A 27,682-nucleotide genomic window follows, 5' to 3' on the forward strand; every position below is an offset into this window, starting at 1 on the left:
TGGATCACCTGAGGTCAGGAGTTTGAGACCAGCCTGGCCAATATGGTGAAACCTCATCTCTACTAAAAATACAAAAATTTAGCCAGACGTGGTGGTGGGCACCTGTAATCCCAGCTACTTGGGAGGCTGAGGCAAGAGAATTGCTTGAACCCAGGAGGCGGAGGTTGCAGTGAGCCGAGATCGCGCCTTTGCACTTCAGCCTGGGCAACGAGAGTGAAACTCCATCTCAAAACAAACAAACAAACAACAACAAAGAACAAACAAAACAAAAAACAACAAAAGAGACAGTTCCTTGCCTTCATGGAAGGAACTTATAGTCTAGTGGGAAAATAAATAAACAATAATTAACTAATCAAATAAACGTAAAATTGCAATTTCATTTAGTGATTTGAAGAAAAGTAGGAGGTGCTATATGAATGTCTAATGAAGGTGTAACCTGGAGAGTGATAACATCTGGACTGAATTCTGACAGATGAGTAGGAGTTAACCTGGCCTAGGAGCCAGCAAGAATTGGCCTGGCAGAATGCAGAGAACATGCAAAGGCCCGGTGGCAGAAGGGAGATGGTGAGTACAAGGGACTAACAGGGTCAATGGTGCTGGAACAGAGGGAGGAGAGAGGGAAAAGTGAGGCAGGAGAAAGGGCTGAGATACCCACGCAGGGCCTTGTAAGCCACGTTGAGGAATTTTGTCTCCATCTAAAAGGCATTGGGCAGTCACTGAAGAGTCTTAAAAGATGGTGCTTGGGCAAGTTGACATATTCAGATTTAAACTTCCAAAAATCACCGTGGCTGTTGCACAGAAAGACAATCAGAGGGCACAGAAGGGCTGGTGGAGGTCAGCTAGAAGGCCATTGCAGTAGAGCTAGTAGGGGAGGTAGTGCTGTCAATGGCAAGAAGCAGGCAGATTGGAGAGCTATTTAGGAGGTAACATTTAACAGATACTGACTGGTAATGGGCTGGGGACACACAAACATGCAAACTTTATGAAAGCCTACACTGAGACAGACAGATGCATGCATGCAGCCTCCACGAACGTGTTTCATTCGTAAACTGGGGGTTGGTAAGATTCTATATGAGCACGCAGCATGGATACCATGAAGCTTGATGGCACACTAATGAGTGATGTCCATTATTTATAGCAAGAGGCGCCTTATTGATATCCTTCCAACTTAGCAGTGACCCACATCTCCTCCCTGGCCTATTGGTGCCACCATTCATCAGTAAGTTTGCCCAAAGATAAGGGAGCTCGAGATCCAAGATGAGATGAGAGATAAAAGCCACCAGGAGCACACAGCCACATCAGGGCAGAAAAAGAGGGCGGGGGCCTGGGCGGGGAGAAAGGTGCCTGCCTGCTCTCCTGGCTTGGGCCAGATCCAGTGCTGAGATAAAATGGGCAGCAGGCAGACCCCAACAGAACCAGGTTGCTCTTTTAAAATGCCTTTTCTTTTATTAAAAACTTTATTATAGAAGAAAAACATGTTTATTTATAAACTTTTCTACATTTTCTAAAACATGGCCGGGCATGGTGGCTCACGCTTGTAATCCCAGCACATTGAGAGGCTGAGGTCGGGAGTTCGAGACCAGCCTGGGCAACGTGGTGAAACCCCATCTCTACTAAAAATACAAACAATTAGCTGGGCATGGTGGCACGTGCCTGTAATTCCAGCTACTCGGGAGGCTGAGGCAGAAGAATGTCTTGAGCCCGGGAGGTGGAGGTTGCATTGAGCCTAGATTGTGCCCCTGCACTCTAGCCTGGGCGACAGAGCAAGGCTCTTGTCTCAAAAAAAATTTTTTTTTAATATTCAAAATTTCCCATAATCCCACCAGACAAAAACCACCACCACTAACATTCTGACAAGTTTCTTTCTTGTCTATTTTTTTCTAGTCTTTATATATATTTTTAATTTTATTTTATTTTAATTTAATTTAATTTTTTTTTTGAGACGGAGTCTTGCTCTGTCGCCCAGGCTGGAGTGCAGTGGTGTGATCTCAGCCCACTTCAACCTCCGCCTCCCCACTTCAAGCTATTCTCCTGCCTCAGCCTCCCGAGTAGCTGGGACTATAGACAACTGCCACCACGCCCAGCTAATTTTTGTATTTTTAGTAGAGACGGGGTTTTACCATGTTGGCAGTGTGGTCTCAAACTCCTGACCTTAGGTGATCTGCCCACCTCAGCCTCCCAAAGTGCTGGGATTACAGGCTTGAGCCACTGCACCCGGCCCTCTACGCATATATATTTAACATAGTTAAATACTATATACAGTTATTTGGAAAACTTTTAAATTAGTATGATTATTCAAGAAATGAGTCTTTAAGAAGATGTGCTCATTGTGGAAAACTCTAAAATATAAATGAATAAAGAAAAGTATAAATTTTCTGTTTGGTGTATTTATTTTCCATTTTTTTCATATATTGTTTGGGTTTTCACCAAATTAATCATTTTCTAACATTATGAATACATTTTATAACTTAATATATTTTGGATACATTTTATGTCATTAAGTAGTTGTATTTATTTATTTTTTGAGACAGAGTCTCGTTCTGTCGCCCAGGCTGGAGTACGGTGGTGCGATCTCAGCTCACTGCAACCTCTGCCTCCCGGATTCAAGTGATTCCCCTGCCTCCTGATTGCTGGGATTACAGGCACCTGCCACTATGCCCAGCTAATTTTTGTACTTTTTTTTTTTTTTTTTTTTTGAGACAAAGTCTCGTTCTTGTCCCCCAGGCTGGAGTGCAATGGCACCATCTCGGCTCACGGCAACCTCCACCTCCTGGGTTCAAGCGATTCTCCCGCCTCAGCCTCCTGAGTAGCTGGGATTACAGAAGCCTGCCACCACGCCCAGCTAATTTTTGTTTTTTTAGTAGAGATGCGGTTTCACCATGTTGGCCAGACTAGTCTACGAACTCCTGACCTCAGGTGATCCGCCCACCTTGGCCTCCCAAAGTGCTGGGATTACAGGTGTGAGCCACCATGCCTGACCTAAGTAGTTTTATATACATCTTTTATTAACACTTCAGGTTTTCAAAATTTGGACCACGACTCAGAGTAAGGAATTTAATATCACAATGTACACATGTACAAATATAAAGCTAAATTTCTTATGAAGCAAAACTTGTCCTTACTCTGATATTTTTCTTTTTTTTTTTTTTTTTTTTGAGACGGAGTCTTGCTCTGTCACCCAGGCTGGAGTGCAGTGGCCAGATCTCAGCTCACTGCAAGCTCCGCCTCCCGGGTTCACGCCATTCTCCTGCCTCAGCCTCCTGAGTAGCTGGGACTACAGGCGCCCGCCACCTCGCCCGGCTAGTTTTTTGTATTTTTTAGTAGAGACGGGGTTTCACCATGTTAGCCAGGATGGTCTCGATCTCCTGACCTCGTGATCCACCCGTCTCGGCCTCCCAAAGTGCTGGGATTACAGGCTTGAGCCACCGCGCCCGGCCGATATTTTTCATTCTATTTAATTTTATTTTAACTTTTCAAATGCCAGTGGCAAATCCCTTTACTGTTTTTTTTTGTTTTGTTTTTTGGTTTTTTTTTTTTGAGACGGAGTCTTGCTCTGTCGCCCAGGCTGGAGTGCAGTGGCCGGATCTCAGCTCACTGCAAGCTCCGCCTCCCGGGTTTACACCATTCTCCTGCCTCAGCCTCCCGAGTAGCTGGGACTACAGGCGCCCGCCACCTCGCCCGGCTAGTTTTTTGTATTTTTTAGTAGAGACGGGGTTTCACCATGTTAGCCAGGATGGTCTCGATCTCCTGACCTCGTGATCCACCCGTCTCGGCCTCCCAAAGTGCTGGGATTACAGGCTTGAGCCACCGCGCCCGGCCGATATTTTTCATTCTATTTAATTTTATTTTAACTTTTCAAATGCCAGTGGCAAATCCCTTTACTGTTTTTTTTTGTTTTGTTTTTTGGTTTTTTTTTTTTGAGACGGAGTCTTGCTCTGTCGCCCAGGCTGGAGTGCAGTGGCCGGATCTCAGCTCACTGCAAGCTCCGCCTCCCGGGTTTACACCATTCTCCTGCCTCAGCCTCCCGAGTAGCTGGGACTACAGGCGCCCGCCACCTCGCCCGGCTAGTTTTTTGTATTTTTTTAGTAGAGACAGGGTTTCACCGTGTTAGCCAGGATGGTCTCGATCTCCTGACCTCGTGATCCGCCCGTCTCGGCCTCCCAAAGTGCTGGGATTACAGGCGTGAGCCACCGCGCCCGGCCCCCTTTACTGTTTTTAAAACTCACTAATGAACCCCAACCTGTTCTATTAGAGGTGACTCCATGATTTAGTCACTCAATCCCATCTTTAGATACGCGGATTGCCATTATAAATAGTGCTCCTCTGCTGAACATTTCTGTAACTATTTCTTTGTTAGCATCCATGATTTCCCTTAAGAGAAGTTTATAGATGTAGAACTACAAAGTCAAAGAATGTGCAAAATTGTAGGAGGCTTGATATTTATGTCCATATTAGTTCCCTAAAAGGTCGACTAAATAAAGAGTTTATAGTTTGATATCCTCATTTTTTCAGTGATGAATGTATTAGTTATCTTTTGCTGCATAACAAAGCATTCCAAAATTTACCAGCTTGAAACAATAAGCATTTATTATATCACTGTTTCAGTAGGGGGCATTCTGAGAGTAGCTCAGTTGGACACCCCAGCTCAGGGACTGCAGTCAAGGTGTCAGCCAGTACTATAGTCACCTCAAGGTCCAAGAGCAGGAGGTCCACTTCCAGGTTCACTAACAAGGGTGTTGGCAGGTCTCAGGTCCCCAGAGGCTGTTGGCTAGAGACATTGGATCCTGCCATGCAGGCCTCTCTGGAGGCTTACTTATCACATGACACCTTGCTTCTACCACACCAAGGGCACTAGGGGAGAGAGAGAGAGAGAGAGAGAGACAAAGAGAGAGAAAGTTACAGTCTTCGTAACCAAATGATTTTTGCTTGATTCTATCCATTAGAAGCAAGTCACCAGGTTCAACTACACTCAAGGAGAGGAAATTATACAAGGCAATAGTACCAGGAGGTATAGATCATTGGGAGCCATTTGGAAGCAACCTACCACAATGGAATACTGTGAGCATTTTTTTCGAATGTTTAATATTTTTAATAATGAAAACATTTTAAATTTATTCTCTCAGCAATTTTGAAATGTACAGTTCTCAATTATTAGTTATATTTACCATGTACAATAGATCTCATACAAAAATATCAAACTTCCTCCTGAGGCTTTGTATCCTTTCATTATCACCTCCCTGTACCCTCCACCCTCATGTGAGCATTTCTGACATTAGAAGCATTCCTCAAAAATAACCCTTTAGGACACAGGGAGGGGAACAACACACACTGGGGCCTGTGGGGTAGGTTGTGGGGAGGGAGAGCATCAGGATAAATAGTTAATGCATGCAGGGCTTAATACCTAGGTGATGGGCTCATAGGTGCAGCAAACCACCATGGTACATGTTTACCTATGCAACAAACCTGTACATCCTACACATGTACCCCAGAACTTAATAAAATAAAATAAAAACAGGCTGGGTGCAGTGGCTCATGCCTGTAATCCCAACACCTAGGAAGGCTGAGGTGGGTGGATCACCTGAGGTTGGGAGTTCGAAACTAGCCTGACCAACATGAAGAAACCCCGTCTCTACTAAAAATACAAAATTAGTCAGGCATGGTGGCGCATGCCTATAATCCCAGTTACTCAGGAGGCTAAGGGAGGAGAATCACTTGAAGCCGGGAGGCAGAGGTTGCAGTGAGCTGAGATAGAGCCATTGCATTCCAGCCTGGGCAACAAGAGCGAAACTTTATCTCAAAAAAAAAAAAAAATTCCCCTTTAAGGGCTGATAAAATAAAATCCATAGCCAAATTAGGCTGGGCACAGTGGCTCATGCCTGTAATCCCAACACTTTGGGAGGCCGAGGTGGGCAGATCACCTAAGGTCAGGATTTTGAGACCAGCCTGACCAACATGGAGAAACCCCGTTTCTACTAAAAATACAAAATTAGCCAGGTGTGGTGGTGCATACCTGTAATCCCAGTTACTCGGGAGGCTGAGGCAGGAGAATCTCTTGAACCCAGAAGACAGAGGTTGTGGTGAGCTGAGATCATGCCATTGCACTCCAGCCTGGGTGACAAGAGTAAACCTCTGTCTCAAAAAAAAAAAAAAAAAAAAAATTCCATAGCCAAATGAAATTTAAGAGTTTAATTGAGCAAAGTACGATTGGTAAATTGGGCAGCCTTCTGAGCCAGAGTAGGCTCGGAGATTTATGGACAGAATAAGGAAAGTGATGTACAGAAAATGGAAGCGAGGGACAGAAACAGCCAGATTGGTTACAGCTCAGTGTTTGCCTTATTTGAAGAGGGTTTGAACAGTTGGCCCCTTTTGATTGGCCAAAACTTGGTGTTTGGCACAAGGGTAGATTATAGGCTGTTTATACCTCCATTTAGGTGATAGCTCACTATGTACAGAGAAACCTTTAGGTGAAACTTAAAATATGTAAGGAGGCTATATTTGATTTAACGGAGCTGTAGCACTAACTGAGAGGACTGTCTTTTAAAAATAAAAGTTAAATTTTCTGGGCACAGTGGCGCATACCTGTAATCCCAACACTTTGGGAGGCTGAGGAAGGAGGATGGCTTGAGCCCAGAAGTTAGAGACCAGCCTCAGCAATATGGCGAGACCCCGTTTGTACAAAAAAATTACAAAATTAGCCGGGTGTGGTGGCACGTATGTGTGGTCTCAACTACTCAGGAGGCTGAGGTGTGAGGATCGCTTGAACCAGGGAGGTCGAGGCTGAGCGAGACTCTAGCCTGGGCAACAGAGCAAGACTCTGTCTCAAAAAAAATCATTTTTTTCTGCATAATGAATTAGTGGGTTTTTACTTAGATCATTAAAACTACAGTTTATTCTGTAAATATATTATCTGTTTCAGTTACTACTGGCACACAAACCACCCCCAAAATGTAAAAGCCTAAAACAGAAACAGTCATTTATTTGCTCATGATTCTGTAACTTGGGCAGGGCTTGGCAGCGTCAGCTAGTCTCTGCTGAGGCAACTTGACTGAGGCTAAAGATGCAAGATGGCCTCACCCAGCTCCTCAGTTGGGGGCTGGTGTGGCTGGAAGATGGCAGGCCCTTCTCTTTTCCTTGAGAGTCTCTCATCCTCCAGGGCCTTGTGTCTTCAGGTGGTATCTCTCTCACGCAGCACAGACAAACTTCTTTATATCACAGCTGGCTCTAAAAGGGAAAAACAAAGCTACGAGATTTCATAAGGCCTGCAAGTCACAGGGCCCCACTTCTGCTAGGTCCAACTGGTCAAAGCAAGTTCCAGATTCAAAGAGAAGGAAAGTAAAAGACACCTTCTAGTGGGAGAAGCAGCATGTACACACAGGAATGGGAGGCGCTGTCGGTGGCCACATTTGCAGACAATCCACCACTCCTACCTACAGAAACTGCCAGACCACTTCCACAACAAGGCAGTCAGTGTTCCTCTTCTAGTAGTGGTGTAAGAACTGAATATTCTCATCAAATCATCCACTCCTTAAAGCAATGATTGGTATTTGTGATGTGGCAAATAGGAATGGAGCCTGTGGCACAGAGCTTCTCTTCCCAAAGCTTGCAGTGGGAAAGTGAACTACACAGCCTAAGAAAAGAGTGAGCTACATGGCCTAAGAAAACAGCTACACAGACTTGGCCGGGCACGGTGGCTTATGCCTGTAATCCCAACACTCTGGGAGGCCGAGGCGGGTGGATCACTTGAGGTCAGGAGCTCAAGACCAGCCTAGACAACATGGTGAAACCCCGTCTCCACCAAAAAATTAAAAAAAATAACCAGACATGGTGGTGGGCACCTGCAGTCCCAGCTACTTAGGAGGCTGAGGCAAGAGAATCACTTGAATCACTTAAAGCTGGGAGGCAGAGGTTGCAGTGAGCCGAGATCATGCCACTGCACTCCAGCCTGGGTGACAGAGCGAGACTCCATCTTGGGAAGGGAAGGGAAGGGAAGGGAAGGGAAGGGAAGGGAAGGGAAGGGAAGGGAAGGGAAGGGAAGGGAAGGGAAGGGAAGGGGAGGGGAGGGGAGGGGAGGGGAGGGGAGGGAAGAAGGGAAGGGAAGGGAAGGGAAGGGAAGGGAAGGGAAGGAGGAAAGGAAAGGAAAGGGAAGGGAAGGGAAGGGAAGGGAAGGAGGAAAGGAAAGGGAAGGGAAGGGAAGGGAAGGGAAGGAGGAAAGGAAAGGAAAGGGAAAAAGAAGAGAAGAGAAGAGGTGAACTCCCCTTAGGGCCGGCAGTATAGAGTTAGAAAACAGTATCATTTGCAAATACTTTGCAGGAAGGCAGTTCAAATTAAGGAAAGGGCCTAAGGTTGGCAGTCAAGAGACCTGAGGTCTGGAGCTGGCCTTGTGTCTATGAACAAACCAAGGCCAAGTCTCTGGGCCTCAGTTTGCTATATATAAGGAGAAGGGTTTTTGTTTTGTTTTGTTTTGAGACAGTCTCGCTCTGTCGCCAGGCTGGAGTGCAGTGGCACGATCTCAGCTCACTGCAACCTCCACCTCCCAGATTCAAGTGATTCTCCTCCCTCAGCCTCCCAAGTAGCCGGGACTACAGGTACGTGCTACCACACCCAGCTTATTTTTGTGTTTTTAGTAGAGATGGGGTTTCACCATGTTGGCCAGGATGGTCTCAATCTCTTGACCTCATGATCCACCCACCTTGGCCTCTCAAAGTGCTGGGATTACAGGCATGAGTCACTGCGCCTGGCCGGGTTGTTTTTTAAAATTTATTTTTTTAGACACTATGTTGCCCAGGCTGGTCTTGAACTCCTGACCTCAAGCAGTCCCCCTACCTCGGCCTCCCAAAGTGTTGGGACTACAAGCGTAAGCCACGGTGCCCAGCCAGGGGAAGGGTTTTAGCTGAGTCTCCTCTGACAGCTCTGACACTGTCTGCCTATGCAAATACTGAACTTCATCCAGGGAACGGTTGGCTCTGTACACTCTGCCAGAGAAGTTCTTGGGGATCACTGAGGGTCTGAACAGGTGAGGGACAGATGAAGGCAGGGCCGGAGGAGGGAACCACATGGCAGTGTGCAGGGTGGCCTGGAGTTCCATCATGAAGCTGGCACAGAGCCCAGATCAAGGGCAGCAGAGGGAACAGACAAGAGATGGATGTGAGTGATTACCATGGAAGACTGTCATCAAATATGGTATGTGGAGGTCATCACGGTGTGTCTCTCTCTTCATTATGGAAGCATCCCATGTTCACTGAAGGGATCTTGGAAAATATTTTTAAAATGAGAAAGCAGAAATGTTATCCTATAGACTCACCATTCAAATACCATCACTTTCACTCCTTTGATGGAATGCCTTGTAGTCTTTCTTCTCTTCATATGTAGTTTTTCTTTTTAGTATGTAAGAAGCAGCATAAGGTAGTATTTGGAAAGTACGGCTTTTAATGTCAGAAAGACTTCAGATACAATCCTGGCTCTGTCACTTTTTTAAAAGAATCATTTGAACTTTTATTTGATTTATTTTTGGGACAGGGTCTAGTTCTTTCACCCAGGCTGGAGTGCAGTGGCATGATCATAGCTCACTGTAGCCTTGACCTCCCCGGCTCAAGCAATCACCCCACCTCAACCTCCTGAGTACCTGGTACTACAGGCATGCGCCACTATGCCTGGCTATGTTTTTGTATTTTTTTTTTATAGAGATGGGGTCTTGCCATGTTGCCTAGGCTGGTCTTGAACTCCTGGGCTCAAGCAATCCTCCTGCCTCGGCCTCCTGAAGTGCCTGGATCACAGACATGAGCCATTGCGCCCGGCCTCAACTTTTATTTTAGATTCAGTGGGTATATGTGCAGGTTTCTTACATGGGTATAGGGTTTGGGGTACAGATGAGCTTGTCACCCAGGTAGTGAGCATATTACCTAAAAGGTTGTTTTTCAGCCCACGTTCCCCATGTTCCCCTCCCTCCCTCTCTCTTCTGGTAGTCCTCAGTGTCTATTGTTCCATCATTATGTCAATGCTTAGCTCCCATTTATAAGTGAGAACATGTAGTATTTGGTTTTCTCTTCCTGCCTTAATTCGCTTAGGATAATGGCCTCCAGCTGCATTCGTATTGCTGGCAAGGACGTGATTTTGTTCATTTTATGACTGCGTAGTATTCCGTGGGATGTATGAAGTACATTATCTTTATCCAATCCATCACTGATGGGCATCTAGGTAGATTCCATGTCTTTGCTATTGTGAATAGTGCTGTGATGAACGTACAAGTGCATGTGTCTTTTTGGAAAAACAATGTATTTTCCTTTGGTTATATACCCAGTAATAGGATTGCTGAGTTGAATGGTAGTTCTAAGTTTCTGAGAAATCTCCAAGTTGCTTTCCACAGTGGCTGAACTGATTTACATTCCCACCAACAATGTATAAGCGTTCCCTTTTCTCTGCATCCTCACCAGCATGTGTTGTTGTTGTTGTTGTCATTTCAAGTAACATTTATTGAGAACTCTCGGTGTCAAATGCTTTATCTGCATTAACTCATTTAATCCTCATAAAAAACCCTATGGGCCGGGCGTGGTGGCTCAAGCCTGTAATCCCAGCACTTTGGGAGGCCGAGACGGGCGGATCACGAGGTCAGGAGATCGAGACCAGCCTGGCTAACACGGTGAAACCCCGTCTCTACCAAAAAAAATACAAAAAACTGGCCGGGCGAGGTGGCGGGCGCCTGTAGTCCCAGCTACTCGGGAAGCTGAGGCAGGAGAATGGCGTGAACCCGGGAGGCGGAGCTTGCAGTGAGCTGAGATCCGGCCACTGCACTCCTGCCTGGGTGACAGAGCAAGACTCCGTCTCAAAAAAACAAACAAACAAAAAACCCTATGAAGCCCCACTTCCATTCAAGGAGACTAAGGCACAGAAAGATCAAATAACTTGCATAAGGCCACACGAAGTGGCAGATGCAAGAGCTAAACCCAGTAGTCTGAGTCTGAAGCTCACAAGTTTAACTTCTCTACAACCTGTCACCACTCTTCATTCACTACCTGACCTTGATGGAGTCAGTGAACCTTTCTGCAAAGTGGAAACAATTTCCAGAGTTGTCCTGAGCATTAGCAATCCTATGTCAAGTGCCTAGAGGGAACACAGTGGGCATCTCAACAAATGGTGGCTGCTCACCACTTGAAAGTGAGTTACCCCACCCTGGATAACACAGAGAAACCCCGTCTCTACTAAAAATACGAAAAATTAGCCGGGCATGGTGGCGGGCGCCTGTAGTCCCAGCTACTCAGGAGGCTGAGGCAGGAGAATGGTGTGAACCCAGGAGGCGGAGCTTGCAGTGAGCCGAGATCGTGCCACTGCACTCCAGCCTGGGCGACACAGTGAGACTCCGTCCCCCCAGCAAAAAAAAGAAAGTGAGTTACGGGTTCAAGCAAGTTGAATCTGAGGTGAGGGCAGAACTTCCAGATGAAGTCAGAATTGCAAGGACCATAAAGTCCAGGGTTTAAGCACTGAAGCCATGGGGTTGGCCTGCCTGGGCTCCAATCCCTACTCTGCCACTTGGTTTTTTTTTTTTTTGAGGCGGAGTCTGGCTCTCTTGCCCAGGCTGGAGTGCAGTGGCCGGATCTCGGCTCACTGCAAGCTCCGCCTCCCGGGTTCACGCCATTCTCCTGCCTCAGCCTCCCGAGTAGCTGGGACTACAGGCGCTCACCACCTCGCCCGGCTAGTTTTTTGTGTTTTTTAGTAGAGACGGGGTTTCACCGTGTTAGCCAGGATGGTCTCGATATCCTGACCTCGTGATCCGCCCGTCTCGGCCTCCCAAAGTGCTGGGATTACAGGCTTGAGCCACCGCGCCCGGCCCCTACTCTGCCACTTTACTGTTGAATGACCTGACAAATCAGTTTACCTGTCTGAGCCTGTTTGCTCATTTGTAGAATGGGACTAAAAATAGTACTTCCCTAGATTTGTTTTGAGTATAGGGTAATGTATGGGCAGTGCTTAGGAACAGAGTTTAGGCATTGTCAGTGCTGAATTCATGTTGGTTTTTATAATGGTGAGTGTAATGGATGTAATGATAAATTTATGGTAATGTAATATTACCATAAGGTAATATTCCCCTGTATTAAGATTCTTGAGGTTGGGCGCAGTGGCTCATGCCTGTAATCCCAGCACTTTGGGAGGCTGAGGCAGGTGGATCTCCTGAGGTCAGGAGTTCAAGACTAGCCTGGCCAACAAGGTGAAACTCCGTTTCTACTAAAAATACAAAAATTAGCTGGGTATGGTGGTGCGCACCTGTAAGCCCAGCTACTTGGGAGGCTGAGGCAGAATCACCTGAATCTGGAAGGTGGAGGTTGCAGTGAGCCGAGATCATGCCATTGCACTCCGGCCTGGGTGACAGAGTAAGACTCCGTCTCAAAAAAAAAAAAAAAAGAAAAAGAAAAAGATTCTTGAATGTGTTAGCCATAAGCGGAAATCAAATCACAAAACTCTTCCCAGTGACTGCACAATCATTTTCTTCATTTCCGGCACACCATCATTGTTCTATATCCACCAGTGTGCCAGGGTCTGTGGATAAACCCTAAAAATCCAGAGAAGGGGAGACAGGCCCCAGATTCCCACCCCAACACGCTTCATGTGAGCAGCTGAAGGATGTCGCAGTTCAGCAAAATCCAAGGGTTGGCCACAGGATCTGCTAGGCAAAGCTGCTCTGGATGAGAAACTGGGAAGAATGTTCCCATTGGGTTGGGGGTTGTTAAGCCATCAGGAAAAGGTTTGGAATCTCTATTGTAAGACAGCATGCTATGTGATTCCTTCCTCCAGCCCTGCCTTCATCTGTCTTTCACCTGTTCAGACCCTTGCCGTGTAAAGAATGGTCTCTTAAGAGTTCTTTACTCAGGAGGAGCAATAAGCTTGGCTTCAAGGAGTCCACGGTTTCGTGAAGGGCAATAACTCAGCTACTTGGTGAACTGGAGAACCTCCAGGCTTCCGAGGATGATATTTCCCTGGAAGAAAGTGGCCAGCAGCGTCCCTTTTGTGAAAGAGAGGAAGCCTGGGCCCCAGGAAAAGGGGCAACAGTCCAATGAGCCAGGGCAGCCTGGACGTGGGGAATCACCTCCGTTTCTCACCCTGACAGCAGGGAGGGCTTCCCGGAGCTGACAGTGAGGCAGACATCCCGGATCCCAGTTATCACAGGTGCAGCCACGCAACTTTTGTGTTCCCTTCCCGCCACGAAATGGAAATGATTTCCCGAGGGCCGGAAAGATTATTTGCATCAGGCCTCAGGTCTGGGGCTGGGAATGCAGGCCCCGGCCGGAAAGGAAGGCGGGAGGCCGCCCCCCAGAGGCCGGACCCTCCCGTCCGGGCCGCGTCCCCTCCCGGCTGGGGATGCGCTTCGGGCGCGGGGCTCCCTCGCGAGGCTAGACTGGATGGAGCCCGAGAGCCCCTACAGGAGCTGGCTGCCGGGGAGGCGCCCGGGCTGCGGGGCCGCGGGGCGGGCCGGGCCGGGACTGGAGCTCGGCGCTGGAGGAGGCCGCCGCTCACCGGGCGTGGGCGGGGCCGGCAGCGCAGAGGTGAATGTCGGCCCCGCCCCGACGGCGCTGACTCAGTTTCACCAGAAACCAGGGGGAGAAGGCGGCCGAACCCCAGCTCACCGAGCACCGGGGCGGAAGCCGCGGTCCGAGACGCGCAGGAAGCCGGGACCGGAACCTCGGCTGACCCGGCCCCACCCAACTCACCTGCGCAGGTAACCGGGGCCCCGGCGCGCGAGGCCGAGGCGCAGGCGGAGCGGGCTGGAGCATGTCCGTCCCTTTGTTCTGCGCTCTTGCGTGTGTCCGGGTACGTGACCTCCCTAGCGGTCCGCCTGTCGGTCCGTCTGGCTGCCGGGTCCCTGGAGGGCGAGTGGGAGGGCAGGGTCCGCGCTCCCTCTTCGCTCCCGGGGTGCTCCGATCCCTCCTCCCCGCCACTTCCTCCTGGCCGGCCCGCCTCCTCCGAAGTCTCCCCGGCTGATCAGATGTGTCTCCTCCTCTGTCCCCTCCCTTCTCTCAGGTCACCAGCACCCTCGGAACCCAGAGGCCCGCGCTCTGAAGGTGATCCCCCTGGAGAGGAAGGCGATGGCCTCTGCGAGGACTATGGCCGGCACCCGCCTCGCCCCGGCCCGCATCCCTGCCGTCGCCTTGTGGCTTCTGTGCTCACTCGGCCTCCAGGGCACCCAGGCCGGGCCGCCGCCCGCGCCCCCGGGGCTGCCCGCGGGAGCCGACTGCCTGAACCTCTTTACCGCCGGGGTGCCTGCCTTCGTGCTGGACACCAATGCCTCGGTCAGCAACGGAGCCACCTTCCTAGAGTCCCCCAGCGTGCGCCGGGGCTGGGACTGTGTGCGCGCCTGCTGCACCACCCAGAACTGCAACTTAGCGCTGGTGGAGCTGCAGCCCGACCGCGGGGAGGACGCCATCGCCGCCTGCTTCCTCATCAACTGCCTCTACGAGCAGAACTTCGTGTGCAAGTTCGCGCCCAGGGAGGGCTTCATCAACTACCTCACGAGGGAAGTATACCGCTCCTACCGCCAGCTGCAGACCCAGGGCTTTGGAGGTGAGGAGGGTGTCAGGATGAGTTTGGAGAGACTCGGAAAAGGGACTGGTTGTGGGGTCCTATGGGAGGCGAACATCAGAGAGGAGTTAAGGAGAGTCCACTTCTTTTTTCTTTGCCTTTTTTTCTTTCTTTTTTCTTTTCTTTTTTTTTTTTTCTAAGGTGGAGTCTCGCTCTTGTCACCCAGGCTGGAGTGCAATGGCATGATCTCTGGTTGCTCACTGCAACCTCTGTCTCCCGTGTTCAAGTGATTCTCCTGTCTCAGCCTCCCGAGTAGCTAGAACTACAGGCACCAGCCACCAGGCCTGGCTAATTTTTTTTTTTTTTTTTTGGTAGAGCAGGGGTTTCACTATGTTGGCCAGGCTGGTCTTGAACTCCTGACCTCAGGTGATCCACCCACCTTGGCCTCCCAAAGTGCTGGGATTACTTCTACCCGAAGTCTTCCTTAGAAGTAGGCAGTACAAACAGTAAACAAATGAAAGGGGACACGAGTAGGGAGGGCAGGGCCCAGGCTCTGTCTCCTGAACTCAGGATATTCAGAGGTGATGGGCTGGTGCTCACAGGGAGGCCTTTGGCTCTGGGCTGTGTGTACTGGAGGGGAGAGGCAGTCCCCAGGACTCCTGACCTATGGCACTGATAGGCTGATTGAAGGAGTGAGCTGTCTGGATGGTCTGGTGACTAGAAAGGCACCTTGGCCAAGCACTGGTCTGGGTACACTGATGCCCTCTCAGGTGAGCCTGGCCATAGACTCCTCCACTGGCTGGACTTGGGACTTCTTAGCATCTCTCTACGCCCTAGGAATGGATTGGCCTTTTGGTGGTCCAGGAAGACTGCCAGATCCGAGACTAGAAAACAAGCCCAGTCTGCAGTTGATCCAAAGGGAGAGGAGTGATGTTGTAGGCACAGAAGCCTAGAGGCTCTGGGGTGGGGGATGAGGAGGGTTGTGGGGTGAGTCAGCCTGTTGGTATGTATACCTAGTAGGGAAGGGATGTCAGCTGTCCAGGCAGGTGTGTGTGCTTGTGCATGAGCCAGACAGGGCTCTCCCTGCTTAGAATCTGGTAGCCCAAGCCTTGTTTACTTCCATGGATAAAGGCAAAGTGAAGGCCAGGGCTCCTCCTCTTTCTTCCCGGGGCTGAACTGTCTGCTGGGATCAGGGCCAGTCCAGAGCCTTGGTTCCCCATTCTCTCTACCTGGGGTTCTGGCCAGGTGGGACTCCAGGGCAGGGGAGGGTCACCTCTCATAAGCTCCGTGAGCACTTTACAGCTTACTGATTGCTGTGCCACACATCCTCTCACTCAGGCCTCATCACAACAACTTCCAAAAAGGGTGCTACTAGCAGTCATCCCACTTTTTAGATTAGGAAACTGAGACTCCCATGTTAAAGAATTTGCCCAGGGTAACACTGCCCATAAATGGTAGGCCTGGGATTCGCCACAAGGGAGACCTCCAAAAGTCCCGTGCTGTTTTTCTTTTTTCTTTTTTTGAAATAATAAATAACCCGTGCTGTTTTTCACACAAGACCATCTCTCTGGTAAAAACCTAGCATTCTGACCCAACATAGCCCAGTGGATAACAGAGCCGGAGATTGGGGAGTTCGGGGGCCAAAACTGGACTGGGGCCACATCTGGGCGTGGTCTCCATTCTGGAAAGTGGAGAAAGGGCTTTCCTCCGCAGCCTTTTCCTGGGCTAGTCACTCTGCCAGGCTAAGGGTCCTCTTTTCTCCCTATCCTTCCAGTGCTCTCCTGGGTCTCTGAGGAGAGGTGATATGGGGATTCCTGGGGATGGGAGGGGGACATATCTGAGGGCCAGGCTGGGCCACCAAGTCCCACTGGACCAGGGCTGCAGCCTGTTCCACAAGGAAGTAGCAGAAAGTGTAGGTGGTGATGACTCTTATTGACCTGAGTTGCTCCTGCCCTTCCTGCTCCACAGAGGCCCCATGGGAGTCCCTCTCCAGGGCCAGAGTGTGAAATTCTGGAGTCTGGTCAGGGAGCTGAGCTGGACTGTGGCCCCATGGTCTTGAGACCAGCCATCCTCATCTGGAAACCCCCAGGACCTGCCTGTTTGCCACAAGAGAGGGTGGAGTGGGGATTTCCTGGTACATTGAGGGAGGCAGGTAGGGCTTGGACTGAGTATGAGCTCCAGGCCATTCTAGGCCATTCTTAAGAGTACTGCAGTGCTTTGGGAAGTGGGAAAAGCTGTGTGTGTGTCAAGGGGTTTATTCTTAGCTGGGTCCAGTTAGAGAGGTTGGAGGTGGGTAATGACAGGGTAGAGTCATTAAGGGCTAGGGTGGATGAGGCAGGTTGGGTGGGTCACGGGCACTGAGAGCTTCCAAACCTTTGATTCTCCTATTACATAGATAAATGCTCCCCAGAATGCGTTTGTTTGTTCCTCTTTCTGCCTGTGGCCAGGCCAGGCCAGTAGATTCCTGCAGCTGGAGGCCGAGCAGCTTGCACTTCCTCCTCTCCCCTTCTCTTCCCCCACCTCTCCTCCTCCCTAGTCCTACGAAGTGGCTTAGGAGGTGGAGTCTGCACTTCCCTGAGGTCCTGAGACCTGGTAACTACTGGGGGAGGGGCTGGTTTTATTGCTACTCTAGCCCTTTGCTCTCTTGGGGGTGGGAAGAAGGGAGTGGTGAGGCAAGGTACCTGCTCCTTGGTCCTGGGGGCTGGGGCTTGGAGAGGACTGAGTTGTGTGGGGGTGAGATTCAGCCTCTGATTCAGCTCAAAGTCTGATGCATCACTCTGCATGCTACTTCCACTCTGGGGGCCTAGTGGGGCTAGCCTGTCTGTCTGCTAGACAGACTGCTAAGTAGTCTGTCCTCTTTCTACAAAATGCAAGGATGGAGGACTGGGCTCCTCCCAGCTCACTACTCCCTTGGCATGTGCTCTCAGGGTACTCTCCTGCTTGTCAACCAAGCCCCTGGGCTGGGAGGTTGCCTCCAGACAGCCACTTTTCGTTCCTGCTCATTCCTGTCTTATTTCCCCTAATCCCTGGAACCCAGTTCTCTTTCTATTATTTTTGTAGGCCTCTGAAACATTCAACATGTTTCTTCCTGAAATCTCTCCCTTCCCATCCCTTTTGCTGTCATTGTGCATCCTGGTCTTCTCAGCCCCAGGACCACCTTCTGTGAGTCCCCCATTGGCTCTGCTTTCTCTGCCTCACCAAAGAGGAATCCCTGTGACTCAGCCTCCTACCAGCTTATCTCTTTACCTTCCTATGTTCTTATCTCTTTACCTTCTCTTCTTTTCTTTGCATTCACTCTAACACTTGAAAAAACTCTCTAGAGAGCCTCTGTGGAGGGTAGTTGGGCAATATCTATCGAACCTAAATGCACACAGCCCTGGACACAATTCCACTTGTAGGAATTCATCTTGCAGCTGTACCTATACACGGATAAAACAGCTTACCAGCTAGTTAGTCCCTGTAGTATTGTTTATAATAACGAAGAATTGGAAACAATCGCATTGTCTGTCAACACATCCTATAATTGAATACTGTGATGTTGTTTTCATAATAATAATAAACCCTAAGGCAGCATGGTTTAGTTCTTAGGACAGAAAGAAAGAAAATCTAAATCAGGAAACTGGTAGGGACTGGTTAAATAAATTATAAATTGTGATACATTTATACAATGAATATGATACAGCAACAACAAAAGGAAACTCTTCATGTGTTGCTAGGGAACGATTTCCAATATATATGAAGGGCAAAACAAGATGAAGAACTCACATGCCTGCAAATTCAAATACTGTCTCTTGATATTCTGTCTCTCACATACACACACACACACACACACACACACACGTATAAATGGATACCTTTGGGGTAATAAACCTGATGGAGAAGGTTCCTTCTTAAGGAGAAGAGGTAACTTAATTTTCACTATTGGTTTTTGCTTTTCTGATTTTTTTTTTTTTTGAAATGGGGTCTCACTCTGTCAGCCAGGCTGGAATTCAGTAGTGTAACCACAGCTCGCTGTAGCCTCGACCTCATAGGCTCAAGCAATCCTCCCAGCCTCATCTTCCTGAATAGCTAAGTAGCCACCACACCTAGCTAATTTTTTATTTTGTAAATATGAGGTCTCACTATGTTGCCTAGGCTAGTCTCAAACTCCTTGGCTCAAGCCATCCTTCTGCTCAAGCTTCCCAAAGTGCTGGGATTACAGGTATGAGCCACCACACCCAGCCACCTTTTGAATTTTATATCATACATGTATTACCTAAACTAGAAAAGCAAAATTTAAAAACCCAAGATTATAAAAGCAATTAAAATCACACCTCTGAGCAGGTGGATAACCTATAGAATTACGTTTTGGAGAAAGCATTCGCTGTGGAGCATTCGCTTGGTTCAAATCCCAGCTCTGCCTTTAGAAACTGAATGACTCTGGGCAAGCCATTTAATCTTTCTGGTGTCAACTTTCTCATCTGAAAAGAGGTGAGAATGTAGGTGTGGCAGGCTGGTTATAAAGGTACATGATGGACTCCAGGGGACAATAAACTTTTTCTGTAAAGATCTAAATAGAAAATTATTAGGCTTTGTGGGCCGTACAGTCCTACTTGTGACTACTCAGCTCTGCTGTTGTTACATGAAAGCAGCCATACACAACATGTAATGGGCAAGGCTGTGTTCCAATCGATGGACACAAATTTGAATTTCATGTGCTTTTCACATGTCATAAAAAAGGATTCTCCTTTTGTTTTTTCATCCATTCCAAAATATAAGAGATAGTGGGCTGGATTTGGCCTGCAGGCTAGTGCCAACCCCGGGTATGGCTGATGCAGGTGGAGTCCCTAGCATGCTGCCCAGCATATACTCAGCCAGCGCCTCTCTTTCCAAGCCATGCCTATCCCTCATTGTCTGCTGGTTCTGGGTGGCTTGCTTTCTCCCAAATTTAACTTCGCTGTGACTTAACCCATATGTTCCCTCTAAATCCGGTTTCCCTTCTGCCTGTGTCCTGGCTTTTTCTTCCCAGTTCCCAGAGACTGGCAGGGGAGAAGCCAGAAGCATCAGCCCAGCGTTGTTTCTCACATCCTTGTCTCCATTCCCTTGACTGCTCTGGCATTCGGGCCACTCCTGTTCTATCCGCCCTGGACCACTGTATTGGTCTACTTGCCAGCCTCCTCGTGCCACAGAATACTTCCAAACGAATGGGAAAACAGCTGCCGCCCAGAGCTCAGGAGTGTCCGTGCTGTCCAAGCCTTTGGCCCCTCCCTTTGAACTCCTGGACCTCTGTCATGTATCTAAGAGGTCAATGTCTGGTGCAGCCGTGGCCTCCAGGACTCTGCGCCACTGCTCACGGCCAGTGTCTGTCCCCTTTCTGTACTACCAGTTGTTTAATATTTGAATGTTACTCCTGCTGTGTCCAAACACCCTGGCCTGGCATCCAGGGTGCTTTCAGGTCAACTCAAACCCAGCTGTTCTCCTTACTGTCCACCGAACTGGCCTTGCAAATTCCTAACTCCTTGCTTTGCTTTGGTTTCTCATGAGTTCTACCATTTTCTTTTCTTTTTTTTTTTTAGATGGAGCCTCGCTCTGTCACCAGGCTGGAGTGCAGTGGCACGATCTCATCTCACTACAGCCTCCGCCTCCTGGGTTCAAGCGATTCTCCTGACTCAGTCTCCTGAGTAGCTAGGATTACAGGCACGTGCCACCATGCCAGGCTAATTTTTTGTATTTTTAGTAGAGAGGGGGTTTCACTGTGTTAGCCAGGATGGTCTTGATCTCCTGATCTTGTGTCTGCATGCCTTGGCTGCCCAAAGTGCTGGGATTACAGGCATGAGCCACCTCGCCCAGCTGTGCTCTGCCATTTTCTTTTTTTTTTTTTTTTTTTTTTTGAGACGGAGTCTCGCTCTGTCACCCAGGCTGGAGTGCTGTGGCCAGATCTCAGCTCACTGCAAGCTCCGCCTCCCGGGTTCACGCCATTCTCCTGCCTCAGCCTCCTGAGTAGCTGGGACTACAGGCGCCCGCCACCTCACCTGGCTAGTTTTTTGTATTTTTTAGTAGAGACAGGGTTTCACTGTGTTAGCCAGGATGGTCTCGATCTCCTGACCTCGTGATCCGCCCGTCTCGGCCTCCCAAAGTGCTGGGATTACAGGCTTGAGCCACCGCGCCCGGCCTGCTCTGCCATTTTCAACAACACCCTACATTCTCCCAACAACCAAACAAGAACAAAAACAAAAAAATCAAAAAATCCTTTCTCCCTCCTCCAGAAAGCCTTCCCTTATCCTCTTAGCCTGCCGTGGCCTCCTTTCTCTGAACGTCCACTGCCTTGTTTTGTCCACATGTTGCTTCATGTCATGGGGTCTTATCTGTCCAACTGGACTAATCCCCTGAAGGGCAATGTATTAATTTCTTAGAGCTGCTGTAACAAATGACTACGAACTGGTTGACTTAAAACAACAGAAATTTGCTGGGTGCAGTGGCTCACGCCTGTAATCCCAGCACTTTGGGAGGCTGAGGCGGGTGGAACATGAGGTCAGGAGATCGAAACCATCCTGGCTAACACGGTGAAACCCCATCTCTACTAAAAATACAAAAACAAAAAAAGTTAGCCAGGTGTGGTGGTGGGTGCCTATAGTCCCAGCTACTTGGGAGGCTGAGGCAGGAGAATGGCGTGAACCCAGGAGGCGGAGCTTGCAGTGAGCCCAGATTGCATCACTGCACTCCAGCCTGGGCAACAGAGCGAGACTCCGTCTCAAAAAACAAAAAACAAAAACAAACAAACAGAAAATAGCAACAGAAATTTGGCCAGGTGCAGTGGCTCCTGCCTGTAATCCCAGCACTTTGAGAGGTTGAAGCAGAAGGATCACTTGGGGTCAGGAGTTCAAGATCAGCCAGGCCAATGTGGTGAAACCCCATCTCTACTAAAAATACAAAAATTAGCCGGGCATGTTGGTGCACACCTGTAATCCCAGCTACTCGGGAGGCTGAGGCAGGAGAATTGCTTGAACTCTGGAGGCAGAGGTTGCAGTGAGCCAAAATTGTGCTACTGTACTCCAGCCTGGATGAGAGTGAGACTCCATCTCAAAAAAAAAAAAAAAAAAAAAATTATTCTCGCACAGTTCTGGGGGCCAGAAGCCCCAAGTCAAGGTGTCAGCAGGGCTGCGCTCCCTCCAAAGACCCTAGGGGAGAATCCTTCCTTATCTTTTCCAGCTTCTGGTGGCCCCAGGCATACCTTGGCTGTGGCTGCATCATTCTAGTCTCTGCCTCTGTCTCCGCGTGGCCTTCTCTTCCTTCACTCTGTCTTCTCTTCTGTTTCTTATGAGGATACTTTGTCATTGGATTTGGGGCCTCACCAGCTCATCCAGGATGATCTCATCTGGAGATCCTAATCACTTCTGCAAAGACCCTCTTCCCACATCAGACCACGGTTACGGTCCCAGGGGTTAGATGTGAACATATCTTGGAGGGGCCGCCATTCAGCCCCTACAGGTAGCGATCCTGCACTGTGCTCGTCACCTTCCCTGATCCCATCCTGAGGTGGGGAAGCCTCAGACACAGGCTCAGACACAGGCACTGTCAAGTCAAGGAAGGGCGTGGCTCCCGGGACCCCTTGTAACTGGAAGCTGAGTGTGTCTGAGGTGTTTCTATTGTAGAAAATAGAAACAAGCCCATTCCCTCACGTGTGTGTGTGTGTGTGTGTGTGTGTGTGTGTGTGTGTTTACTCACTAAGATCAGATGGCAATTTGTTCAGTAATTTGCTTCAGAAAGAGGGTTTTACAGCTGGGTGTGGTGATTGCACCTTTAGTCCCAGCTACTCACGAGGCTGAGGCAGGAGGATTGCTTGAGTTTGAGGCTATAATGGCCGTGCTCGAGTCTGTGAATAGTCACTGTGCTCCAGCCTAGGAAACACAGCAAGACCCCATCTCTCAAAAAAAAAAAGGAAAGAAAGTGGGTTACAACATAAAAATATCTTCAGTGTACCAAAAACATGCTGTCTCTGAATAGAGATCAAGAAGCTGGTTCTGTTGGGGGCTCCCACCTGCACCCTATGCAGGCTGCAGAGTCCCCGTTTGGTCTAGGTGGGGCCCATACTGTCACCACCCCACTTTGCTCCTAGGAGAAGCCTGGTCCATCTAGTGAGAATTGACCTTATCTCACTTTCTCCCCCCACCAGGGTCTGGAATCCCCAAGACCTGGGCGGGCATAGACTTGAAGGTACAACCCCAGGAACCCCTGGTGCTGAAGGATGTGGAAAACACAGATTGGCGCCTACTGCGGGGTGACACGGATGTCAGGGTAGAGGTGAGACACTGGGCTGACTCTCCGACCCCGCCCTCTGCCTGCCAGCCTTCTGGGAGCCCCTTTCTGGGGCCCTAGGCCAACCAGTGGCCCCGGATGGGATGGGGAGGAGAGAGGCTGAAGATGCATTTAATCCAAGTCCCCCTGGCCTCGCCAGGGGTGTGGGTGTGTGTCTGGCCGAGCCTGGGGCAGCCCAAGGTATCGGGGGTGCCCAAGCCTGATGGCCACTCCTGTGTGCAGAGGAAAGACCCAAACCAGGTGGAACTGTGGGGACTCAAGGAAGGCACCTACCTGTTCCAGCTGACAGTGACCAGCTCAGACCACCCAGAGGACACGGCCAACGTCACAGTCACTGTGCTGTCCACCAAGCAGACAGAAGGTGAGGGAGGGGTGAGGAGGCAGCACCTGGAGCCCCCGCTCTGCGGATTGGCTGCATGGTCCCCTCATAAGCTCTCCCCCGTAGACTACTGCCTCGCATCCAACAAGGTGGGCCGCTGCCGGGGCTCCTTCCCACGCTGGTACTATGACCCCATGGAGCAGATCTGCAAGAGTTTCGTTTATGGAGGCTGCTTGGGCAACAAGAACAACTACCTTCGGGAAGAAGAATGCATTCTAGCCTGCCGGGGTGTGCAAGGTGGGCCTTTGAGAGGCAGCTCTGGGGCTCAGGCGACTTTCCCCCAGGGTGAGTGGTCTCTCTTCTGTGGCCAGGGAGGTGGGTGGTGAGAGTTCTCCCTTGCCCACCCCCCCAATCATCTTATCCCCACTGGAGCCTGGTCATGCCTCCTCTCACGTCTCTGTTCTCTCTCCCAGGCCCCTCCATGGAAAGGCACCATCCAGGTGGGCTTTACTCCCCTCCCCATCCCCCATCCCCTCCACTTCTCCAGCCCATATCATCCCCATGCCCCTGAGCAGCCTGCCTTTGTCCAAGCCGTTCCTCCCCTCAGAGTTTATGGAAGTACCACAAATATCCCTCCCCTTCCAGCCCAGCATCCTCCTGTGAGGATCCACCCAGTCTGCGGGGAGAGGAGTGGGGTCGGTGGAAAGGGAATGGGGGATGTGCTGTGTCTGGGCAGAGAGGCCCAGGTAGAAGATGGACCCTGGGCACTTGTTCTTTGCTTGAGCCTGACCTCCCCTCCACCCGTCCCGCCCCCACCCAGTGTGCTCTGGCACCTGTCAGCCCACCCAGTTCCGCTGCAGCAATGGCTGCTGCATCGACAGTTTCCTGGAGTGTGATGACACCCCCAACTGCCCCGACGCCTCCGACGAGGCCACCTGTGAAAAATGTGAGGCTGGGGAATAGAGGGGGTTGGGCAGCAGACAGGGAGGTCCTGACAGCCTTGCCCTGAACCCCTGGGAGACCCTTGTTGGGGCTGAGCCTCTGACATTTCATCTCTGCAGACACGAGTGGCTTTGACGAGCTCCAGCGCATCCATTTCCCCAGTGACAAAGGTGAGATCCTCCCCAGGTGCCCTGGATCAGGGCAGACTCTGACACTGCCGTCCTCACTATTTCTATGCAGCAGTGCCTGAGGGGCCTGCTGGGTATACGGGCCTGTGGGCACGAAGAGCCGGGGTGGGCTCCCAGTTCTCCAGATGCTCAGCTTCTTCCCTGGCTGGGTCCTGGGCTCTCTTCTGTGGCTCTGTGTTTTCCAGGCATCAGTCATTCTCCAAACACCTTCATAATTTCAGCCATGCCCACCGCATGTTACTCAGATCTTATTTACTTAATCAGTTACTTTTTAAATGTAATATATTAAAAAGGAACTTTCACATCACTACTATAAATGGGAAGCCACTATTACTTGCCAAACATTAAAAAACAACAAAAATAAATATAATAAAACAAAAGTTTTAGCTTGCCAGGCGCGGTGACTCACGCCTATAATCCCAGCACTTTGAGAGGCCAAGGCTGGCAGATTGCTTGAGCTCAGGAGTTCAAGACCAGCCTGGGCAACATGGCAAAACCCCATCTCTACAAAAAATAGAAAAATTAGCCGGATGTGGTTATGCATTCCTGTACTCCCAGCGACTCAGGAGGCTAAGGTAGAAGGATCACTTGAACCTGGGAGATGGAGACCAGTCAGTTGAGATGGCACCACTGCACCTCAGCCTGGGCAACAGAGTGAGACCCTGTCTCAAAATAATAATAATAATAATAATAATAATAATAATAATAAGCTCTAGCTGGATGCTGTTGCCGGCCAAGGCTCAGACCCTGAGGCCCATCCTGTTTGTTAAGAAATGTAAATCAGCCAGCCGTGGTGGCTTACACCTGGAATCCCAGCTACTAGGGAGGCTGAGGTGGGAGGATCGCTTGGCCTAGGAGTTTGAGGCCAATCTGGGCAACATAGCGAGACCCTGTCTAAAAAAAAGAGGTAAACCACCCAGTGTTGGAAAGACCAACAAAGACCCAGTGTTGGAAAACTGAGACTGTGACCCAGTCAGAAAAGCTGAAAGAAAATTGAAATAACTATGAGTCAGCGTAGTTTACTTTTGTGCCTACAATTATTGTCCAGGCTTTGTCTTCCCTTTTCTGGCACCACTGCAGCTGGGCCAGGTGTTTTGGGGCCTCTCAGGCCCTCCCTGAGCCATGGTGGGTGGGGAGGTGCTGGGCAGCAGCCACATGGAGCCTAGCAGAAGGTGGCAGGGAGGTCGTGGACTCGCTCACCACAGCCTGCTCCATACCCCCCAGGGCACTGTGTGGATCTGCCAGACACAGGACTCTGCAAGGAGAGCATCCCGCGCTGGTACTACAACCCCTTCAGTGAACACTGTGCCCGCTTTACCTATGGCGGTTGTTATGGCAACAAGAACAACTTTGAGGAAGAGCAGCAGTGCCTCGAGTCTTGTGGCGGCATCTCCAGTGAGCGGGCCAGTGAGAGGGTGGGCATGTACAGGGGGAAGGCTTAGCCAGTGGCCTCCACTCTGTCCCCAGGCCTGTGGGAGTCACCCCTCCATCCTCAGAGTGCCTAGAGTAGGGGTGGGAGAGGATGGCAGTGCGGGGTCTGGGGCACTGGGGAGCAGCCAAGTCTCTGAGCCCTTAGTACTGACTGGTCTCTCCCCTCATCATTCTACAGAGAAGGATGTGTTTGGCCTGAGGCGGGAAAACCCCATTCCCAACACAGGTAAGCCCTGGTCTGTCCTGTAACTGAGGTTGGCATGTAGGTATCAACTCACGGATCAACTCCATCTGATGGGTTGTGACAGCCCAACCTGTGTTGAGAAGGATGCCAAGGTGGCCTACAGAGACAGAGTACCGTAATCAAATAGGGATGCCTGCCACACATGAGGGAGGGAGTACAGTAAAGTGCGTGCCGATGTCCGTCAGCAGCGTCCCAGGCTTCCCCCAAGCTAACTGCAAGGAATGCAGTTTGAGCTGAGACCTGAGGCCCACCAGAGTTCCTCTGAGCTCCGCACAGAGCTGTTCAGCTGCTCATATGTGGGAGGTCTGAGCCGGGTGCCCATGTCCTTCCACACCTGGCATCCATTTGACTTGGTCCCTTCCATAGAGTGGGGGTGGGTGTCAGAACCAGGCAGGCTATGGGAGCCCCTTATTCTACCCCTTCTTCCCCCAGGCTCTGTGGAGATGGCTGTCGCAGTGTTCCTGGTCATCTGCATTGTGGTGGTGGTATCCATCCTAGCTTACTGCTTCTTCAAGAACCAGAGAAAGGGCTTCCACAGGCACCACCACCACCCACCACCCACCACTGCTAGCTCCACTGTCTCCACTACTGAGGACACGGAGCACCTGGTCTATAACCACACCACCCAGCCCCTCTGAGCCTGGGTCTTGCCGGCTCTCACCTGGCCCTGCTTCCTGCTTGCCAAGGCAGAGGGCTGGGCTGGGAAAAACTTTGGAACCAGACTCTTGCCTGTTTCCCAGGCCCACTGTGCCTCAGAGACCAGGGCTCCAGCCCCTCTTGGAGAAGTCTCAGCTAAGCTCAGATCCTGAGAAAGGGTTTGGAAGGAGCAGAAAACCCTTGGACCAGAAGTACCAGACTAGATGGACCTGCCTGCATAGGAGTTTGGAGGAAGTTGGAGTTTTGTTTCCTCTGTTCAAAGCTGCCTGTCCCTACCCCATGGCGCTAGGAAGAGGCGTGGGGTGGTATCAGGCCCTGGAGGCCCCAACCCCGTCCTCCAGAGCTCCTCTTCCACACGGTGCGCCCAGGGCTGGGAGGAAGGACTTCCCTGTGTCGTTTGTGCTGTAAAGAGTTGCTTTTTGTTTATTTAATGCTGTGGCATGGGTGAAGAGGTGGGGAAGGCCTTCCCCTAAGATTGGGCTCCCTGCCCTTGACCAGCCCCAACCTGGCCTGGACCGGCAGACAGAGCCAGGAGAGGCTCAGCTGCATCCCGCAGCCCCCACCCCCAGGGTTCTCCAACATCACAGTCCAGCCCGCCCACAGGGTAATAAAAGTGGTTTGTGGGGTTTCTGGCTCTGTTCTATGGGCCAGGAGGGAGACAGGGTTGCTGGGGGGTGATGGGACCGTCCTGTTCAGCTGGTTCAGGCTTTGGCCACCCTGTTGAGCAGGTTTTCCCATCGTCTCTCTCGAAACTGGCCTGGCCCCTGAGGGTAGAGAGCAGTGCCAGGTTTGACCACCAGAGGGGAGGAGTGAGAGGGCCATGGGAGCCACGAGTGTGAGGAGGCTACAGTGCTGCTGTGCAACGTTTCTTCCTGGTGTGATCCTCTCCACAAGCCAGCTGAGCTCTCCACAGTTCTGTTCATTTGGAGGTTGGGGTTAGGGGTGTACAGGCACCGTGGCTCCTACCTCCACCGGTTAGGGCCCAGGTGACTGGCTGCCTCCCTCCCCACAGAAGCCCTGGCTTCTGCGCTGGAGTGCAGCACCTGCTAACCAGGCTCTGAGCTCCTTCCCAGGAGCCTTTAGTGGAGACACTCCACTCCA

The 27,682-nt window shown here is 50.4% G+C and overlaps 1 protein-coding gene and 1 long non-coding RNA gene across 18 annotated transcripts; one reads left to right on the forward strand and one right to left on the reverse strand.

The window, feature by feature from the left end:
* Positions 1-4,560: 4,560 nt before the first annotated feature.
* Positions 4,561-13,929, reverse strand: LOC135971780 (uncharacterized). Of its 6 annotated transcripts, XR_012414798.1 has the most exons (5): positions 13,698-13,929; positions 9,157-9,248; positions 7,075-7,240; positions 6,011-6,129; positions 4,561-4,851 (listed from the first exon to the last, which is right to left on the reverse strand). It is a non-coding gene; the product is annotated as an uncharacterized lncRNA (long non-coding RNA). The 6 variants fall into 6 exon arrangements; XR_012414797.1 differs by lacking the exon at positions 9,157-9,248 and having other exon boundaries at positions 6,011-6,108; positions 7,075-7,221; XR_012414796.1 differs by lacking the exon at positions 9,157-9,248 and having other exon boundaries at positions 7,075-7,221.
* On the forward strand, positions 13,567-27,207 carry SPINT1 (serine peptidase inhibitor, Kunitz type 1). Of its 12 annotated transcripts, none has more exons than XM_073995531.1 (11): positions 13,567-13,797; positions 14,008-14,547; positions 22,658-22,785; positions 23,023-23,161; positions 23,246-23,464; positions 23,593-23,619; positions 23,940-24,065; positions 24,181-24,231; positions 25,474-25,664; positions 25,859-25,906; positions 26,357-27,207. In XM_073995531.1, exons 2-10 carry the CDS (start codon positions 14,073-14,075, stop codon positions 25,877-25,879), a joined length of 1,377 nt encoding a protein of 458 aa, XP_073851632.1. In that variant the 5' UTR covers positions 13,567-13,797; positions 14,008-14,072; the 3' UTR covers positions 25,880-25,906; positions 26,357-27,207. The 12 variants fall into 12 exon arrangements, with proteins under 12 accessions (XP_073851632.1, XP_005559275.3, XP_073851635.1 ...); XM_005559218.4 differs by having other exon boundaries at positions 25,474-25,644; XM_073995534.1 differs by having other exon boundaries at positions 23,246-23,416.
* Positions 27,208-27,682: the final 475 nt, after the last annotated feature.

The sequence above is a fragment of the Macaca fascicularis genome, chromosome 7, assembly GCF_037993035.2.
Source record: "Macaca fascicularis isolate 582-1 chromosome 7, T2T-MFA8v1.1".
Classification (NCBI taxonomy): domain Eukaryota; kingdom Metazoa; phylum Chordata; class Mammalia; order Primates; family Cercopithecidae; genus Macaca; species Macaca fascicularis.

What these genes read in the sequence shown, in the direction of transcription:
- SPINT1 (XM_005559218.4), top strand. Translation starts at nt 14,073, where the DNA reads ATGGCCTCTGCGAGGACTATGGCCGGCACCCGCCTCGCCCCGGCCCGC. An exon ending in CCATTTCCCCAGTGACAAAG is followed by an intron (nt 24,232 to 25,473) that starts GTGAGATCCTCC and finishes CATACCCCCCAG; the next exon opens with GGCACTGTGTGGATCTGCCA. An exon ending in AAACCCCATTCCCAACACAG is followed by an intron (nt 25,907 to 26,356) that starts GTAAGCCCTGGT and finishes TTCTTCCCCCAG; the next exon opens with GCTCTGTGGAGATGGCTGTC.